The sequence below is a fragment of the Hordeum vulgare genome, chromosome 7H, assembly GCF_904849725.1.
Source record: "Hordeum vulgare subsp. vulgare chromosome 7H, MorexV3_pseudomolecules_assembly, whole genome shotgun sequence".
Taxonomy (NCBI): Eukaryota; Viridiplantae; Streptophyta; class Magnoliopsida; order Poales; family Poaceae; genus Hordeum; species Hordeum vulgare.
Window position 1 is genome coordinate 426,746,976 of NC_058524.1, and position 21,413 is coordinate 426,768,388.

The 21,413-nt window shown below is 43.8% G+C and overlaps 1 protein-coding gene across 1 annotated transcript; it reads left to right on the forward strand.

Moving 5' to 3' along the window:
* Window positions 1–1,697: 1,697 nt before the first annotated feature.
* LOC123412406 (L-gulonolactone oxidase 2-like) lies at window positions 1,698–4,406 on the forward strand. The gene is made up of 2 exons (XM_045105347.1): window positions 1,698–2,468; window positions 3,050–4,406. The coding sequence occupies exons 1-2, from the start codon at window positions 1,800–1,802 to the stop codon at window positions 4,154–4,156; spliced, it is 1,776 nt and encodes a 591-aa protein (XP_044961282.1). The 5' UTR covers window positions 1,698–1,799; the 3' UTR covers window positions 4,157–4,406.
* The last annotated feature ends 17,007 nt before the right edge of the window (window positions 4,407–21,413 follow it).

A 21,413-nucleotide genomic window follows, 5' to 3' on the forward strand; every position in this document is an offset into this window, starting at 1 on the left:
AAATACATGTCGTTAGTAATTCTATTCTCATGTTAAATTAAATACATAAGAGATAAAGGGACTGTGAAAGAGAGAGAGAAGAACATGTGAATCCCGCCAATGGCGAGGAGGGTCCCGAAAGCGAGTGAGAGGAACAGGAGGGAGAGAGAGAGGAGGCTGACTGCACCATTTTCTCTTCTCTCTCCTTTGTACTTACCCAGTCATCGGGATTCTTGTCCAAGCCAGAGAAGAGCAGATGTTGTTTGAGGCACCTATGGCTATGCTCCATCTTGTTCACCAGCTAGTGTTGGACAAGGGGAGATAAAAGCCACGACATTCTGCCCCTACCAAGGCATCTGTGCTCCAACGCAGGGAGGAAGGAGGGGGCCGACGGGACGGGGAGGAGAGGAGGCGGCTAAGGCGGGCGGGGAGAGGGGGCAACAGTGTTGGGGAGGATGGAGCAGGGAGGAGATGAGTCGAAGGGGGCGCGGGGCTCGAAACGAGAAGGATTGACGGCTAGGGTTTGACCATCTTGCTTATTCTGTCGATCGAGCATGGGGCGCGCACGGAGAGGATTGGTGAATCCCTCGCGGACATGGGAAAGACACACCCAGCCAATGAGCATGCGAGACGACCCCACCCGTCATTGGCTAGTGAAAATGGCCGCTAGGTGAAAATTTGATTTGACGAGGGAGTGAAAGATCTCACGGCCCAAATGCGTCTGATGAAAGATCGACACCGAGAAGTAGACCAAATTAAGGGAGCTTCATGGAGCCAAGTTGGCTAGCAATCTTATAGGTTAGAATAAGACGTGAGCTAGTTGAACCTGTTTTCAGGAAAACCTGATGCGGGGAAAACAATTTTGAGCCAGAAATACGTCAAAACAGGTAAAAGAAGACATATGTTTGAAGGTTGAATGAAGGAAAGAATGAAATCAGAACTAAATGTAGGAGAGGATATAAACGGGTTATATATAGGTGCATAGGTGCAAACAAACCTATGTGAACTTTTCTCCAAAACAGACCTACGTGGATGTTCAAATAGTGTGAAAGTCATATTCTGATCCAAAACTCAAATGCATCATGATGAGCAGTAAAATGAAAAACAATAGTAGAACAATTCAAACAATTCTGATTTTGTTTGTGATAAACTTTGAAGAATGTTTTGTATGCCCCATAAATTTCTGCAGAAAATGACATTCCTGAAAGTCATGGCAAAAACAAAGTACTCTAAAATATATCCAGAGCATCGTTATTTTCACGACTTTCATGAATGTTATTTTGTGCTGAAATTTTGCAAGCATATAAAGCATTTGTTAAAGTTCATCATAAAAAATCAGAATTTTTTAAATTGTGTTACTATTTTTACGATTTTACTGTTTATTAGTGTAGCAGATACGTCACATCCCAATTAGTGACCCTATATGGATATAATCATGTATGGCCTCACTAGCCGCGCGTGGACGTAATTTTTAATTTGAAAATGACAACTTGCGAACATTGAATACACACGCACCAACTCTGGATCAAGACTCACTTGAGAAGAACAGACTGTGCAAAAAAGAAAAACGTGGGGCGAACGGTCCATTCGACGCTGCATGGGTCACATCGTTCCTCGATGGCATGAGAGGGACTTGGGCGTAGTTAAACAAGCGAGAACCAAGCCGGCCATGAGCTTGACCTGGCAAGCTCTTGCTTAGCTATTTAATGCCTGCCTTGGCTAACAGCGGTAGTCATTCACTCGCATTCCATCAACCGTACTCTAGACATTAGCGGTACGTGTTACAAGTTACAAGGTCGACTAGCAAAGTGTCAAGAGCAATGACGGAACGTAGCAGGGCCTTTACATTTTCCCTCCTGGTGCTCTTCCTCGGCCTCGCCGTATCCAGCCCGCCGCCGGAGCCGGTGGAGTGCGCCCGCGGCACGTCCGACTGCACCGTCACCAACGTGTACGGCTCCTTCCCGGACCGCACCATCTGCCGCGCGGCCAACGCCACGTTCCCCCGCACCGAGAAGGAGCTCGTGGCCGCCGTGGCTGCCGCCGCCGCGTCCAAACGCAAGGTTAAGGTGGCCACCAGGCACTCCCACAGCTTCACCAAGCTGGCCTGCCCCGGGGGCCGCGACGGCACGATCATCAGCACGGAGCGGCTCAACAAGACGGTGAGCGTCGACGCTGCCAAGGGGCTGATGACGGTGGAGAGCGGCATGGTGCTCAAGGACCTGATCCAGGCGGCCGCCGCGGCGGGGCTCGCGCTGCCGCACTCGCCCTACTGGTACGGACTCACCATCGGGGGCCTCCTCGCAACGGGTGCCCACGGCAGCTCGCTGCGGGGCAAGGGCAGCGCCGTGCATGAGTACGTAGTAGGGATGAGGATCGTAACGCCTGCACCGGCCAGCCAGGGATTTGCCGTGGTCAGGGAGCTCAGCATCGGGGACCCTGACCTCGACGCGGTCAAGGTCTCCCTCGGCGTCCTCGGCGTCGTGTCCCAGGTACAACCTACGCGGCTTCGTACAAATGCAAGAAGAAAATTCATTCTTTTGTGCATGCATATATGCCCTCAAATCTACTCCCTCCATTCCAAAACATATGATCTTTTAGGAATTTCACTAAAAGACTACATACAATGCAAAATGAGTGAATCTATACTTTAAAATATGTCTATGTACATCCGTATGTAGTTTATAATACAATCTCTAAAAGGTCTTATATTTAGGAACGGAGGGAGTACCACATGAGCGCAACCTCAAAAAAGAAAGTCCTGAAATCTTTTGGCTGCGCCGAGTATATGTACGTACTTGGCTACTTGCTGGTGTGCATCCATGCATGCATGGTTCTTAACGAGTACTCTTCTACTAATTGCTTTGGAGTGAAAGATAAATTTAGGTTCGTAGGCTAACTACTCTTCATGCATGTCCATGGAATGAAAACTAAGTACGATTAATAAACCAGCACGAGCAAGGTAGTTTATGGGTTCGGGAGGCTTGATCTTCCTTTTTCTCTACGGATGAATGAATGAATAAAAGGGCTAATTTATAGTATATGGGTGTGCATGCATGTGTCATGTGTGCAGGTTACGCTAGCCTTGCAGCCGATGTTCAAGCGGTCGGTGACGTTTGAGAAGCGCGACGACACAGACTTCGCGTCGCAGGCGGCCATGTGGGGCGGGCTGTACGAGTTCGGTGACATGGCGTGGCTCCCGCGACAAGGCAAGGTGATCTACCGCAAGGACGATCGCGTACCCGTCTCCACCAAGGGCAACGGCCTCAACGACTATCTCGGCTTTCGCTCCAACCCGACGCTCGCGCTCATCACCGCCAGAGCCACGGAGGAGCACCTGCAGAAGGACGGCAGCAACATCGCCAGGTGTCTTGCGGCGCGGGCGCCATCCGTGCTTTTCGAGCTGCAGGCCTACGGCTTCACCAACGACGGCTCATTCTTCACGGGGTGGCCCGTGGTGGGGTTCCAGAACCGCATCCAGGCATCCGGGACCTGCATCAGCAGCCCGGAGGACGGGCTCCTATCCTCCTGCACGTGGGACCCGCGCATCCGGAGCCCCTTCTTCTACAACTCCGGCTTCAGCGTGGCGCTCTCCAAGGCGCCGGCCTTCATCGCTGAGATGCAGAAGCTCCGCGACCTCAAGCCGCGCGCCTTCTGCGGCCTCGACGCCAAGCTCGGCGTGCTCCTCCGCTACGTCAGAGCCTCTTCCGCTTACCTCGGGAAATCCGAGGACTCGATCGACTTCGACGTCACCTACTACCGGAGCTACACTGAAGGTGAGCCGCGCGCGGATTCCGACGTGGTCGACGAGATCGAGCAGCTGGCGCTGCGCAAGTATGGCGCCGTCCCACACTGGGGCAAGAACCGTAACTTTGTCTTCGACGGCGTCATAGCCAAGTACCCCAAGGCTGCTGAGTTCCTCAAGGTGAAGGCCAGGTACGATCCCGACGGGATCTTCTCCAGCGAGTGGAGCGACCAGGTGCTCGGCGTCAAAGGGAGCCCCAACATCGTCCAGAAGGGATGCGCCATTGAAGGGCTCTGCGTCTGCTCCGAGGACTCGCACTGCGCGCCGGAGAAGGGCTACTTCTGCCGGCCGGGGACGGTGTTTCCGGAGGCGAGAGTATGCTCGACCCGAGCCAGTTTCGGCGACGAAAGCGACGACCTTCTGGAGGAACAGTGATTCGAGGTGCATGCATGCATGCATGCGCCGGGTCAAGCGGCAGCGCATCTAAGTTTAGATTGCGATGCTGACTTTAATGTTGCTTGTACGTGGCGTGTTTAATTTCTTCCAGAGATTGGAGTATCGATCTCTACTGGTAGTAAGTTTGTTTGATTGATCCGAGCTACTTTATGTTATCTTATTATGGTTTGGTTATTGTTCTGATTGGAAGCAATTGAAATTCAAACTAAACGCCATGTTTACTTAATCACCCCTTTTGTCAACTCTCTCTGCTTAAATCAATGCAAAACCAGCTATGCCGGACGCTTCAAAAAAGATTGAAACTAAACGCCATGTTCACTTGATCACCCCTTTTGTCAACTCTCTCTGCTTAAATCAATGCAAAACCAGCTATACTGGATGCTTCAAAAAAATTGAAACTAAACGCCATGTTCACTTGATCATCCATTTGTCAACTCTCTCTGCTTAAATCAATGCAAAACCAGCTATGCTGGATGCTTCAAAAAATTTGAAACTAAACGCTATGTTCACTTGATCACCCTTTTGTCAACTATCTGTGTTTAAATCAATGCAAAACCAACTATGCTGAACGCTTAAATTTTTTTTGAAACTAAACGCCATGTCATTGGTGGTTCCCTTGCTACAGGTTAGACTTTAGGACAGGTGACGCATGATTTGTTTCGATAAGGACGTGACGCATGATTGTCCGGTCAAAAGGCCTTGCGATTTTAATATAATTGCGGTTGGTGACTTCAGAGCGACGTGCCGTGCTCTGCTCAGTGTTCATTTTTTAAGGTGAAAAGGTAACTTTCAACGATTCAATTGAGATTGATCTTGGAGAGAGAAAAAGTGAGTTGTTTGGTGTACCAGTCAGGCATTACCGTTTAAAACAGTTCATGCCTGCAGCTTTTGTTCAAGAGGGAACAAATAGGAGTGGCGAGCTATTGCAAAAATAATGAAATAAGAGAAAAAAGATAAGCAAACTCGTATAAACTTGCTTATTTGTTTTTTATATCTTGCTTGCTACTCACTCTGTACAAGGGTTTAGATTTACAGAGGGAGTAGGCTTGCAATCAGATGTTAGCGTAGTTTTTTTTTTTCTAGACTAAAAGAAGAGCTCCTATTCAGTGGTCTTTTTTTTCGGTGAATTAGAGATTTTAATCAACGTTCAGAATACCCGGAATTACAAGTAATGTCTAAGGTAATTTCTAGCCACATGTGGCGACCTACCGGACGTGGATGCTTGAGGAACACTATGTTAGACTGGGCGAGGAGGTTATCTTGAACATCCTGCTTAGTTCTCGAGTACTACGGGCACGATGCAAAGGCGGCAAACACAAAAGTGCTCTGACATTATTAATTAAAGAATACATCTTTTAAAAACCATTCTCATCTTGTGAGATTGTGATAATTGATGCACTAGCGTATCATTTGTGACAACCTGGTAGTTTTTTTTTCTACATCCATATTTTAAAAACGTTTTATCTCATAAATTATGCGTTTAAATTTTGAATTGTTTTTACTGTTGAATTTCTCGCGTCGAGATCTTCAAAACTGAATCACATGTTAATAATTTTGGCGAACCGTTTTTTAGAAAAAAGGACTAACAAAGACCATGTGTGTCATGATAGGGAAAAAAGATTAAAAAACGTGTTTTTTGGGTTTTTTCCTTTCCGAGAAGCACGACCATGCCTTTCACAAAGGCAAAACCGTGCCTCTCGTCAAAGCAAAACCGTATCTCTCTCAAAAAGAAAAAGGTGTGTTTTTTTCTTTCCGAGAGGCACGACCATGCTTCTCACGAAGGCAATACAGTACCTCTCGCGGAAGCAAAACCGTGTCTCTCGTAAAAAAACAGAAAACACGTTATTTTCCTTTCCAAGAGGCAAGGCCGTGCCTCTCGTGAAGAGAAAACTGTGTTTCATGCGAATGCAAAACCGTGTGATGGTGTCCTGGACTAGGGAGTACTCGTCACGTCGTCTACCGATCAGTGGGTCGGGTCGAGGACCCCCATGGCCATGGTGGTTCACTAATGGGCCAGTTCGGACAGTTCATGATGCATACAAGGGAGATTGCATAAGACTTGGCGCACAAGACAATGACTCCTCTAGACCATGAGCCTATGGTGCATTATATAAACCGAGGTCAGGATAGCAATAGACAATCTTAGATTCATTACAGCAATCTCGTGGTAGATACTTATACTTTGTACTATCCCCATATCAATACAATCAAAAGTAGGACATAGGGTATTATCTCCTTGAGAAAGCCCGAACCTGGATAAAATCCCGTGTCCATGTTACCATCGCTCCAAGACGTCTAGCTTAGAACCCCTACTACGAGATCTACCGGTTTTGACACCGACATTGGTGCTTTCATTGAGAGTCCACTAGGTGTTCGCCGCGGATTGATGGGATGAGCAAGTGCTATTTTTTCAATCAGATCTATTTCATACAGTTAGATTTATTTGAGAATTGTTGTTGTTAGTGAGGGAGTCCTAGATTAAGGGGTTCTCGGGTCGTTGCCCTATCTCTACGGGCCAGACTCCTGGGCTACTTCGGGCAGCCATTGACACATACGAGGAAAATTTCACAAGACTTGATGATCAAGACAGGGACTCCTCTACAACGACGTAGTCGACTATGACTCTTGTTATCCTAGGCCTACGATGCATTATATAAACCGAGGTCAGGCTAGTCGATAGACAAGCTCATATTCATATGATCATTACTTCTAGGGTTTAGACCACAATATATGATCTCGAGGTAGATCTACTCTGTAATCATCCTCATTGGTACAATCAAGCAGGACGTACGATATTACCTCCGTACACTAGTAGAAAAAGGGCCTTTAGCCCCGGTTCGGTTGGGCCATTAGTCCCGGTTCTCAAACCGGGACTAATCAACCGGGACTAATGCTAGCCCCGGTTCGGCCCCGAACCGGGGCTAATGGCCTTCCACGTGGCGGGGCTGGGAGCAAGGGGGGAGGGGTATTAGTCCCGGTTCGTATTACGAACCGGGGCTATTTCATCGCTGTTGAGCAATTTTTGGGTTTAGGGTTTTGCACTAAATTGGATGGGCTATTTTGCTGCCCCCTATTTTCCCATTTATTTGTTACATATATATTGCACATCGTCACAAATATATTACACCATCTCATCCAACGTGCTTTGTCGAACATATTTACAAAATGTAGACACGAGTTACATGCACATATATGCATCTTTTTTACACTATATCATTTCATATCATTTCCGTTGAATGGCAATAGTATTCTAATCGATCATCTAACAACTCATCATCATCTTAATCATATACCAAGTTATCATATGATACACATAAAATAAAACAGAGAAACACCATAATATATAGTCATCATATGCATGCATCCTAATCGATCATGTCAAGTAATAATATAAACCAGAATAACTTGTCTCTCATAAGACCTAGTCCTCGCTCTTAGATATAATGTCATAAAACAAAATAACACCAATGTCTTCATGATGAATCACACAGATCCAATGGTCTCCAGCTTGTGGCTTGCGAACCTTCTTTATTTCTCTTCATGCTTCAATTTGGAGCCTTTTTATCTCAATTAAGGTTACTCGAGTATGGAGCATCGAACTCAGCCCTCAGTGGGCTTCTAATTTTCGTTTGACCTTCTGGGAGAATCATCAGAGACACTACATCATGTGGCAGTTGTTGTTGAAGAACATAATAATAACCTAGTTAGCAATGTAATCAACACCATTTATGCAATAGTAGAGCGTACCCTACTTAGGAAACTCTTACCAAGATATTTCAGCGAATGTCATCCGGCCTCAACCTATGCACTAGTGGCATGTAAAATGTATAATTTTGACCAATTCCAAAATTATACGGGAAGGCATCCCTTGAAACCAGAACACCAGCAACAAGAAAGTGGAGAAGAACCTCCTTCTCCTCCCAAGTTAGATGTGATCCATACGTGTAGTGTGTCGTGTCAATTAATTTCCATAATTCAGTCGAAGCAATGAAATAAGGTGTAAATTATAATTTAACAAACTTAGTATATGGATGAACACCAACTATTTCTAAATATAAATGCAAATTACTTGACAAATATGGTTGAGAGACTCACATGGAGGTAAAACAGGAAGCATATCATTGACAACCACTCAAAAATTGTAATAATTTAATGTTTCAAAAATACTTAGAAATTTTGTAATGCCCACAAGATATGAGTATAACTTGTTAAAACATCAAATTCAATTTTGTAATAAATATAGAGAAACAAAAAATATCCAACATGAATAGTATCAGAAAAAGACAACAACTAAAATGACATTATTCAGGCCTAAATTTGTCTTTGTTGTGTCTCTATGTGTATTCGAATTTGGACATGTATTTGTTTTGGATTGTAGGCACATATATCAAGAGCATAAATGGATTTCTTTAAACCTATGAGAAATTTTAATTCCTTTTTTGTGGAGTGTGTCCTTGGATTACCATGATGACTTGAAAGATGCTTTCGCTTAGTAAATATAGATTAGATATATAAATGCAAATTACTTGACAAATATGGTTGAAAAACTCACATGAAGGTAAAACAGGAAGCATATCATCGACAACCACCCAAATGTCGATGTTGTCTGGCATATTATCTTCACGACGAAGATCGAAGGTGATTTCCATACCCTCCTGAAATCCATATGCCTTGCAAAGATCTTCCCACTTTGGGCACCCAAATTCTGTTTGAAAAACTGAATTAAATACTTTGATATAAATTTTTTGACCATGTATAGTCCTCAGGTTAGCGCCCTCGTCTCAATTCTCTCGTGGTCTTTGAAACCAAGCCTCTCCAACACATATCTTCTTGCATGACAAGGGAGGAACATATCTCCATTCCCGTCAAGCTTCATGCTGAAGAACCTACTGTCTCGTAGGTGAGGCGTGTCGCACATACCCCGACAGTCGCCGCAATATTCACACTCCCAATATCCATCGTCAGACATTTCCTGTTTTAATGTGGTAAATGTGTGTAAACAACAACTATATATATCGAAAGAACTGAACATATATATATATATATATATATATATATATATATATATATATATATATATATATATATATATATATATATATATATATATATATAGCTAGCTAGCTAGCTAGGCCACTCGGACATTCCGACAAAACTTAGCACAATTTAGCAAGCAAAAGTGAGAAACTAACTAGTGTTTTATGCATTATATTAACACAAACAAAAGGATAATATTTGTAGGTTGGTGAAATATGTAGGTGCCCTTTTTCCTCTCCAAAGTTTAAATAAGTTGTTTGAAACCATTGGTTGTCTAATTCAAACCTAATGTGCCTACTTACATGAAATTTACAAACAAGATTTTTTCCTTCTTTCTAGTTAGCCCATCAAAAGATCTTCAACAAACGTATATATCTTGATTTTCTTATTAACATATGCATCTCAATTTCCATTATTTCATTTTTTTCTAGATTGAACCGATGGCCCTAAAATCTAAATGGCAGCAGCCTTGGGGTGCCTAGAGCCAGGAGGGGAGGGGGGGGGGGCTTACGGAGCGGGATGGGGAGCGACGGGGCTGGCTGGCTTACCGGAGCTGGAGAGGGGAATTTAAGGGGGCTTACCGCGGGAGGGGAGGGGGGCGGCGGCGACAACGACGACATTGACGACGAGGGAGGCGGCGGCGGGGAGGAGCGCGGAGAAGGTGACGGCGTCGGGGAAGATTCGGCGTCTAGGGTACGTCCACGTCGCGCACGAGAGGAGGAAGAAGATGGAAACCACAATTTGGACATCACAAATTTCCAACTACCGCCTCTATAGGCGGAGCTTTGGTCCCGGGTCGTGGCTCGAACCGGGACTAAAGACCACCTTTAGTCCCGGGCCAAGCCACGACCCGGGACTAAAGACCCCTTTTCGGCAGGCGGAGTGGCGGGAAATGAGGGTCTTTAGTCCCGGGTGGTGGCTCGACCCGGGACTAAAGGTGGTCTTTAGTCCTGGTTCGAGCCACGAACCGGGACTAAAGACCTTGGGTTGGCGGCATTCCAAAGTTTAGTCCCACCTCTCTTGTCGAGAGGAGCCCCGACTTGTTTATAAGCCCCGCTGTCCCAATCGTGTCGAGCTCCTCTCTAAAGCAGGCTTACGGGCCTAAACGCACTCCAAATTTAAAAATTGAAATATATGTGAAATTATAGACAAAATTCAACCTAGAATTCAAACTGAGGTCACTTTGAATTTAGGTTGAATTTTCTCTATAAATTCTCATATAGTTTCAATTTTTTTCCATTTTTTTTTGTTCTTTACTTTATTTATTTTGTTTTTTCCACTTACAGCTAAATATTTAGTTTTCAAATTTGAATTCTTTAAAATTTGTGAATACCTTTACTTTCATTTTAGTTAATGTTTTAGTTGATTCTTTTAGTTGACTCTTTTTTTCTATTAAATATTTTCACAAATTTTCAACAATTTCTGACTTCATTTGGTATTTTTCGTGCATTTACTTATTTTTTTGAGCTAGTTGACCCTGAAATTGAGAGGGTTACGACAAAAACTGGATGCACTTCGTGTACAAAACCGACAATCTCTCTCGAAGTATGAGGGTTTCGACGAGAACTCATCTGTTACAAAGGGATTTCATTTGATTGAACTTATTTAAACTCCATACTTTTTGTGTGTTCAAAATGCACCATTCAAAGACACATCAAAAAAATTCAACAATTTCTGACTTCATTTGGTACTTTTCGTGCATTTACTTATTTTTTTTCTAGCTAGTTGACCTTGAAATTGAAAAGCACTACAAATGAACTCTAAAAATGTTCAAAGTTGGCATGGTATCATCATTTAACCCACGTAACATGTGCTAAAAAGTTGAGAGGGTTACGACAAAAACTGGATGCACTTCGTGTACAAAACGGACAATGTCTCTCGAAGTATCACGGTTTCGAACGAGAACTCATCTGTTACAAAGGGATTTCATTTTTTTGAACTTATTTGAACTCCATACTTTTTGTGTGTTCAAAATGCACCATTCAAAGGCACATCACAAATTTTCAACAATTTCTGACTTCATTTGGTATTTTTCATGCATTTACTTACTTTTTTTTGAGCTAGTTGACCTTGAAATTGAAAAGCACGACAAATGAACTCTGAAAATGTTCAAAGTTGGCATGGTATCATCATTTCACCCACATAGCTTGTGCTAAAAAGTTGAGAGGGTTACGACAAAAACTGGATGCACTTCGTGTACAAAACGCACAATCTCCCTCGAAGTATCACGGTTTCGAACAAGAACTCATCTGTTACAAAGGGATTTCATTTTTTTTGAACTTATTTGAACATCATACTTTTTGTCTGTTCAAGATGTACCATTCAAAGGCACATCACAAATTTGCAACAATTTCTGACTTCATTTGGTATTTTTTCGTGCATTTACTTTCCTTCTTTGAGCTAGTTGACCCTCAAATTTAAAAGCACTACAAATGAACTCTGAAAATGTTCAAAGTTGGCATGGTATCATCATTTCACCCACATAGCATGTGCTAAAAAGTTGATAGGGTTATGACAAAAATATGATGCACTTCGTGTACAAAACAGACAATCTCTCTCGAAGTATCATAGTTTCGAACGAGAACTCATGTGTTACAAACGGATTTCATTTTTTTGAACTTATTTGAACTCCATAATTTTTGTGTGTTCAAAATTCACAATTCAAAGGAACATCACAAATTTTCAACAATTTCTGACTTCATTTGGTATTTTTCGTGCATTTACTTTTTTTTGAGCTAGTTGACCCTGAAATTGAAAAGCACTATAAATGAACTATGAAAATGTTCAAAGTTGGCATGCTATCATCATTTAACACACATAGCATGTGCTAAAAAGCTGAGAGGGTTACGACAAAAACTGGATGCACTTCGTGTAAAAAGGGATAATCTCTCTCGAAGTATCAGGGTTTCAAACAATAACTCATCTGTTACAAAGGGATTTCATTTTTTTGAACTTATTTGAACTCGAAATATCAGGGTTACCTGATTTTTCGACCGTCGATGAAGGTCGCTACTCCTTCTTCCCCTAGTGCATACCAAATATCTAGCACAAGGAGAAGAAGGAGAAGCGACCCCCACAACAAGAGTCGGCATTCTTCTTCTCTCATATATGATGGACACTCCCTCACCTGATTTTTCGACCGTCAATGATGGTCGCTATTACTTCTTCCACTAGTGCATAACAAATATCTAGCACAAGGAGAAGAAAGAAAAGCGACCCCCACAACAATAGTAGGCATTCTTCTTCTCTCATATATGGTGGACACTCCCTCACCTGATTTTTTGACCGTCGATAATGGCTGATGTCAGCTGTGCTTCCCTTGCAACGGCGCCAGAAATAGGCACGTTGTCGGGAAATTATCTTGACGTGCTCCTCCCCGGCAATGTCGCCAGAAATTGTCGTGTTGACGGCACCAGGAATCCTTCAGCTGCGCCTACGCCTTAAGGGACTTCCTAGGCAAGTATGCAAAGGATTTCCCCCGTGGCCTTGGAGCCTTGCGTTGGTGTTCCCTCGAAGCGGAAAGGGTGATGTAGCACAGGGGTGGTAAGTATTTCCCTCAGTTTGAGAACCAAGGTATCAATCCAGTGGAGGAGTATCACAAGATCCTGCACAAACACAAAAGCTATGAAGGGGTTGTCAATCCCTTATAGATTGTTTTCTAGATGAGAACTGAAAGCAACAAAGTAACAAAGCAAAGTAAAAGCGGAGATGTAAACGATGGATGTGAATAGACCCGAGGGCCGTAGTGTTTACTAGTGGATTCTGTCCTGAAAGCAAGTAGACGGTGGGTGAACAAATTACTGTCGAGCAATTGATAGAACAGCGCAAAGTCGTGACGATATCTATGCAATGATTATTTCTATAGGCATCATGTCCAAAACAAGTAGACCGATACTGTCTGCATCTACTACTATTCCTCCACACGTCGACCGCTATCCAGCATGCATCTAGTGTATTAAGTCCATAAGAACAGAGTAACACCTTAAGCAAGATGACATGATGTAGAGGGATAATCTCAAACCAACGATAAAAACCCCATCTTTTTACCCTTGATGGCAACTACTTGATGTGTGCCTTGCTGCCCCTACTGTCACTCGGAAAGGTCACCACATGGCAGAACCCAAAACCAAGCACTTCTCCCATTGCAAGAATCATAGATCTAGTTGTCCAAACAAAACCCAAGACTCGGAGAGACTTACAAGGATATCAAATCATGCATATAAGAAATCAGCAAAGACTCAAATATATATCATAGATAATCTGATCACAAATCCACAATTCATCGGATCTCGACAAACACACCGCCAAAGAAGATTACATCGGATAGATCTCCATGAAGATCATGGAGAACTTTGTATTGAAGATCCAAGAGAGAGAAGAAGCCATCTAGCTACTAACTACGAACCCGTAGGTCTGAAGTGAACTACTCACGAGTCATCGGAGGGGCAATGATGATGATGAAGAAGCCCTCCAACTCCAAAGTCCCCTCCGGCAGGGTGCCGGGAAGGGTCTCCAGATGATATCTCGCGGAAACGGAAGCTTGCGGTGGCGGAAAAGTATTTTCGAGGCTCCCCTGATTTTTTGCGGAATATTTGGGAATTTATAGGCCAAAGATCTAGGTCAGGGGGCGGCCAGGGAGGCCACAAGCCTGCCCACCGCCGCCTCCCCCTGGTGGCGGAGTGGGGGCTTGTGGGCTCCCTGGATCCCACCTATCTTGGCCCAAAGGCCCCCTGATCTTCTTTCGTTCGGGAAAAAATCATTTCGGGGTTTTTCTTCCATTTGGACTCCGTTCCAAAATCAGATGTGAAAAGAGTCAAAAACACGGAAAAAACAGGAACTGGCACTTGGCATTGAATTAATAAGTTAGCCCCAAAAAAGATATAAAAGGTACATACAAGAACCAAAGAAGACAAGATAACAGCGTGAAACCATCAAAAATTATAGATACGTTTGAGACGTATCAAGCATCCCCAAGCTTAATTCCTGCTCGTCCTCGAGAAGGGAAATGATAAGAATGAATTTTTGATGCTTTCATGCTACCTAGCATAGGTGTCCTTTGTAATTCCTCTTATATGACGTGAATGTCAGATCCATTAGATTCAAAACAATAGTTTGCTATTGACGCGGAAACAATAATAATTCAAGCAAACTAGCAAAGTAATCATGAACATTCAAAATAACAAGGCCAAAAGAAAGTTATCCCTACAAAAGCATATAGTCTAGCCATGCTCTATCATCATTGCACAATGAATTTAAATCATGCACAACCCCGGTATTGGCCAAGTAATTGTTTCACACCTTTACTTTCTCAAACCTTTTCAACTCTCATGCAATACATGAGCGTGAGCCATGGTTATAGCACTATAGATGGTGTGGAATGTAGTGGAGGTTGCAAGACAAAAAGGAGAAGATAGTCACATTAACTAGGTATATCAATGAGCTGTGGAGATGCTCATCAATATATATCAATGTGAATGAGTAGGGATTGCCTTACAATTGATGCACTAGAGCTATGAGTAAGTGAAACATCTTAAAGAAAACTAGTAGGTGTGCATCCAACTTGCTTGCTCACGAAGACCTAAGGCAATTTTGAGGAAGCCTATCATAGGAATATACAAGCCAAGTTATATAATGAAAATTTCCCACTAGCTATATAGTGGTGACAAAACGAGAGAATCTCAATCATGAAGATCATGGTGCTTAATATGCACAAGTGTGGAAAAAAGTGGTAGCATTGTCCCTTCTCTCTTTTTCTCTCATTTTTTTATTTTGGTGGGCTCTTTGGCCTCTCTTTTTTGGTGGGCTTCTTTGGCCTCTTTTGTTTCCTCACATGGGACAATGCTCCATTAATGATGATCATCACACTTTCAACTCAAAACTTAGAGTAACGATGACTCTATATGGAGTGCCTTCGGTAGTGTACCGTGGCAATGATCTAGCATGGCATAGACATCAATGGAAACATCATGCTAGCTATCTTACGGTCATGCAATGTCAATGTAGATGTGGTGGCACATGTCATGGTGGTAGTTGCATGGCAATATATCTCGGAATGACTTTGAAAAAGCCATAGTAGGTAGGTATGATGGCTGTTTTGAGGGAGGCTAATGGTGGGTTTTGTGCACCGGCGAAAGTTGCACGTCACTAAGAAGATAGTGATGGTGGAAGGTGAAAGTGCATCTAAACCATGGACTCAACATTAGTCATGAAGAACTCATATACTTATTGCAAAAGTTTTATTAGTAATCGAAACAAAGCATTCAACGCATACTCCTAGGGGAAGGGTTGGTAGGTATAAACCATCACGCGATCCCGACTGCCACGCAAAGTATGACTATCAATAGACTAATCATGCTCAGATTTCATCACATAGCCACTACTGGAATCTGATGGTTTGCCGACAGCCAGAGCTGACGGCAACTGACAGTTTAACGGACGACAAAGGCTTTGCCATCAGTGTGCTGTCGGCAAAGGAACCGGCCAAGATTTTATCAGCAATCACCTTCTTTGCCGTCAGCTGAAGGTCGACCGACGGCAAAGACTTTGCCATCAGCTTTGTGGCATGGGCTGACGGGAAAGAGCAATGGCGGCAACGGCGTAGGCCGAGCCGCGTTAGAAGGTTAACGGCAGGCTTTGCCCACAGCCGTAGCAAAGCTGACGACAAAGCCGAAACCCTCGGTCCCTTGGGTCCCCTCTTTGCCCACAGCCGTAGCAAAGCTGAAGGCAACGCCGAAACCCTGGGTCCCCTTGGTTCCCTCTTTGTCGACAGCTGGAGCACAGCTAACGGCAAAGCTGAAAATCTGGGAAAATTTGGTATTCCCAGAGTTGCCAGGATACACAGGCTGCCGCCATGTGTCTTCTTTGCCGTCAGTCCACCGACGACAAAGCCATTGCTGTCAGTAAGCTGTAGGCAAAGACCCTCTCTGCTTTTTTCATATTTGTTTTCTGTTAATTCCCTGCATTTGCAAAACATAGATACAAACAACAACATATATATTTTTGCCCGGCCCCTAAACAGCACCACAAGTGCATCACAAAGTGCAAACAACACAACACAAGTGCATCACAAAGTGGAAACAACACCAATATATGTAATTAAAGTGCAAACAAGATCACAAAGTATTACAAAGCATCACAAGTGCATCCGCAAATACAAGTGCATTACAAAGTTCATCTAAGACTACACAAGTGCATTACAAAGTCCCTAGAGCATCCATCCATATGCCATGCTGCTTTATCAAAATCTGCATAATGAGAAAGAAGTTAGAAGAAGAATACAATAAGAAAGAAGTTATCTAAATTAAGCTAAGCAATTAGAAGAAGAAGTGGAATAATAATAATAATAATAATAATAATAATAATAATAATAATAATAATAAGAAGAAGAAGAAGAACAAGAAGAAGAAGTGGAAGAAGAAGAAGAAGAACAAGAAGAAGAAGAAGAAGAAGATGGAGAAAAAGAAAGAAGAGAAGTTATCTTTTTCTCCTCTTTCTTCTTCTCTTATTTCTTCATCTCTTGTTTGTTCTTCTCTTCTGGTTTCTTTCAAAACTTTCTAAACTAATTATGTCATTTTTGAGCTCTAATATCAACTAGAATTTACTAAGCTAACTAAAGCATGGCTAATATCAACTAGAATTTACTAAGCTAACTAAAGCATGGCATAATCTAAGTTGATCTAAACAATAAGAAGAATAAGAAGGAGAGGAATAACTTACCGAATGCCAAGAAACGGAGGCGAAGCTCCATCTCCGTTGGTCGCTGGGTTGCTAGGGCTCTCACCAGGAGAAGTAAAGGGATCGTGGGATTCAACTCTGGAATGATGCTGCAACAAGGCAAGAGTTAAAATATGTGGTTAGCAGGGCGACAGAGAATGGTATAAGACCGTGCAAGGTTGGTCATTGAAAGGGAACTAACCGTTCCCACCTGAGAAGACATCGGCGGAGGGGGCAGCAAACCTTGCTTCTCACACATAGCCTGCAAATTAGTTTTCGAGGAGTCAAAGAAATAACCTTGTTGCGTCTCACACATAGCCTTGCTTATCACACGACTGACTTACCGCAACGAAGTCGTGCATGGCCTTCGCATGGGCATTATTGCGTGCCCTCTCCTCCTCAAGCAACCTCTGCATATTCTGGTCCCTCTCCTCCAACAAGAGCCTAGTGGCCTCCCTCTCCTTCATAAGTGCGGCCTGCAACCACTCGTCAAAAGGAATTTTCATCATCCATCCAAGGACAAAAGAACGAAAGAAATAATGAAGAAAACTAACCTCAATGGCAAGATCAACTGGCCTCGCGCGTTGCCGTATTACAGGAGCGGAGCTCGTTTGCCTCGCCTTGATCTGATATAGAGTCTCAGTGATAGGGACGAAACCATCACACATGGCCAGCGTGCCATGACTCTTACCGCCACCAGAGATCATCAACGCCTCTGGATCGATAGGATTCTGGCTCGGGTCAAAGTCACGCCTGCGCAGCTGTTTAACCACCTCAGAATAAGACATCATCTTGTTGTAGGCGGACAGGCTTGTGTACGCCGACGGCCCGTCCCCCTCAGAATATGCCTTCGCCGTCTTGTACGAGCCCTTATGGGCCATGCTAAATGCGGCGTATCCCTGAGGCTCGGGCTGGTTATTGTGTTTGGCCTACACGAAAAGACAAAGAATTAGTACAACAAAAATCATGAATGAATGAATTATTGATGAAACAAAACAAGGCACACATACCAATTTTTTGGCGTATTGCTTGATGTTGGCATTGCCTTGGTGGTGTGGCACACCAACCAATTGGGCACGACGGTCCTTGGCCATAGTGTGGGTGCTCAACCAAGCCTCTGTGCACCACCTGTCCACTATCATCTCCCAACAATCCATCTTATCGGCCAACCATCTCGGGGGCACCTATGAACGTAAGTTAATGAAGAATGAAACTAAGTATTATAACTAAATAGACCTAACTATCCCTAAGAATTTATCTTTGGAATGTACATACCTCCATGTACTCGGTCTTATCAAGGTAAATCTTTCGACATTCAGTCTTTGTCTTCGGCTCCCCTTGCTTGGCGTACCAATCTCGAACAGCCTGAACATGCAGCTCGTGCCTCGTGTTATTCAATAAACTCTTGCACTCTTTCACGAGGTTCTTCTTGGCCTCCTCCTGCGTCCCCTCCTCGACCCTAAAGTAACTCTGCAATTATGCCAAATAGATGCACAGATGAATAGTGAAATGATTTGGAAGGAAATAACAATATATAACATTGTATACTTTTTATTGGGTAAAATAATAATTACCAAAAATCAGGCAACACCTTGTCGGCCACACTCACGCAAACAACACCATTGACATGTGTGTTTTCCGGGAGCAGAGCAGCTTGGTAGTGCTCCCACTTGAGTCCTGGCTCGGAACCATACCCTCACCGGGCAAGTGCACTATCCCGGGGAAGTGCTCCCTAAGTAAAGCACCAAGGAGGCAGTTTGGATTCGGGGTATTCTTCAGGTAATCCCACCCCTACATAATGATAAGGCAAAGGCATGAGCTACTTGGTGAAATATAATGATATAAGGTACACAATATATATCAACTTACTTCTCGCCATCTGGCTTAATGAACGCCCTGTGCTGCAACTCCAATCGGTCTGGAACTCGTGTCATACCACGTTGGTAGACCGACTTGCTGGCAGCCCCCTCAGCCTCCGCCTTAGCCCCCTCCGCCTCAGCCTCCACCTCAGCCTCCGCCTCAACCTCCACCTCAGCCTCCGCCTCAGCCCCCTGCATCGGTGTCTGCTCCTGGACGGGAGGATCCCGCACCGATGACACCCTCGTCTGCAAGGCTGAAGTGGCTGAGACAGAAGTAGCCGAGGGTGGTGGCGACTGTCTCCTATCATGCAGCCTCGCTCTCCCACGACCACGTCCTCTGCCTCTCTTCTTTCCTCCGCCTCTCCCACGGGGCTCCTCGGCAAATCTCTGCAACAAAGTTCTCCGTAGCTGCCCAGGTGCTATCCTCAACTTATCCCCCCCTACCATGTCTCACCACCTGTAACGATGAATAATTAAATAATTAGTACAAATTCAAGGACAATAATTAAACGAACAATAATAAATACATGAATAATTCAACTAATAATTAAATAATTAAACAACAATGTTTGGATGCATACAAAGTACTAATAGTCTGGATCATCTGTCTCTTCTCCATGGTCAATTGAAGCAAAATCATCATCAGTATCACACGTGTCGTCATGACTGATATCGTCATCGGGCTCAGGGACATCATGTGGAAGGCCTTTTTGTAACCGATCAAGCATTGATAGCTCATCGACATTGGTAACTTCTTCTACTTCCACTTCTTCCTCATCATCACGCGAGTCTTGTTCCTCCGTGTTCAGGGTGGACGTAGAGCAGTTTCGGGTACGACGTCTCACGCCACGTGATTCTTGGAAGAATTCTCCATCATATGTTATTGGGTCAATTTGAGGTTCATAATCGTCTTCATTTGGGGGAGGTGGTCTAAGATGTGGTGGCACATCGAACACGACATACCAACCTTCTAGGTTCTTAACACTTCGACGACAGTAAGGCAGATAGAAAACTTGGGTGGCCTGTTGAGCCACAATATAGACATCGACACCGTTTAACTGCCTGTCTTGTCGAATTTCGACAATCCCAAGATGTTCATGAGTCTGTCTTGTCTTAGTAGGATCGAACCAATGACATTTGAACACAACAACGTTTAGAGGATTTTCACCATAATAATGAAGTTCGTAGACTTCTTCAAGTCTTCCATAATACTCGACACCTCCCTCGCCTATAGCAGAGACACCGGAATTGTTTGTTTTTCGACCGGGCATTGAAATCTCTTTGCTAGCAGTACGAAAGCGATACCCGTTGATGTTGTACTTCTGAAATGTACGGACCTTAAAGTCAAAACCATTAGCTATTTGTCTCAATTCATCGTCGACTTGCTTATATGAATTAGCCTAGAAGTTAAGAAAAGATAGAATTTGGTGTGTTACTCATGAGTAATAGCAACAAAGGAAATCACCTATTATATATAAGGGAGTTACCGTTTTTTGAACCAAGAGATGAGACCGGGATAGCCGCCTCCTGTCTTTTCAAGAAGTTCATACTCGAGAATGGATTCTTTTTTGATTGCAACACCATTCGAGAATTGTTCGACGTATCGACTGTATCAATTAACAATAGTTGTTAGACACAAAACTTGTTAAAAGTTGCGAAACAATGTACATAGCACTTACTTCTGTTAAGTTGTTCAATATATACATCGTTAGTGTGCGCCACTCCTCGAAGCACATCAACTTTGGTTTTCCCACACCAGAAGGTGCGAGCTTCCCTTTGAAGAGGCTGAGATTGGATTCACGTCGTTTGGGGTCGCCCAGATTGTACTGAGGCTCTGGATTATGCAGGCTGTGCATAGTGGCATCATAGTGTGCTGTTACGAAGTTTGCCGCGTCCTCGGTAATGAACGCCTCGGCCATCGATGCTTCAATTCTACGTTTATTTTTACATTCTCCTCGAAGTGTCTTCTGCATTCTTTCAGTTGCGTAGCACCAACGATTTTGCACAGGGCCACCCAATCTTGCCTCGGTTGGGAGATGCAAAATCATGTGTTGCATCGGATTAAAGAAGCCCGATGGAAAAATCTTCTCTAACTTGCAGAGCAACTCAGGCGCCAACTCTTCCATGTCATCTATCAAGGCAGGCAACAACTCTTTAGCACAAAGAACACGGAAGAAATAGCTCAACTCGGCCAATACTAGCCATTCAGCCTCGGGGATATAGCCACGCAACATCACCGGCATTATCCGCTCAAGCCATATGTGCCAATCATGACTCTTGAGCCCAAAAATTTTCATTTTTTCAATGCTCGCTCCCCTCGCTAGATTCGCAGCATACCCATCGGGGAACAACAACTTTTTTTGCACCCACAAGAGGATTTCCCTTATTGCTCCCTTCTCAAGATTGTACCAGGCAGGTGGTTTGAACCAATTTTTTCTTCCTTTCGGTTCTCGCATGTTTAGTGATGGCCTATCACACAGAGTTTCCTGGTCAACTCTATCCTTTGTATTATCTTTGCCCTTATCAGTGCCGAAAAATGTGCCAAGAAGGGCCTCAGCGATATTCTTTTCAGTGTGCATCATGTCAATGTTGTGTGGAAGTAAGAGGTCTTCGAAGTAGGGGAGATC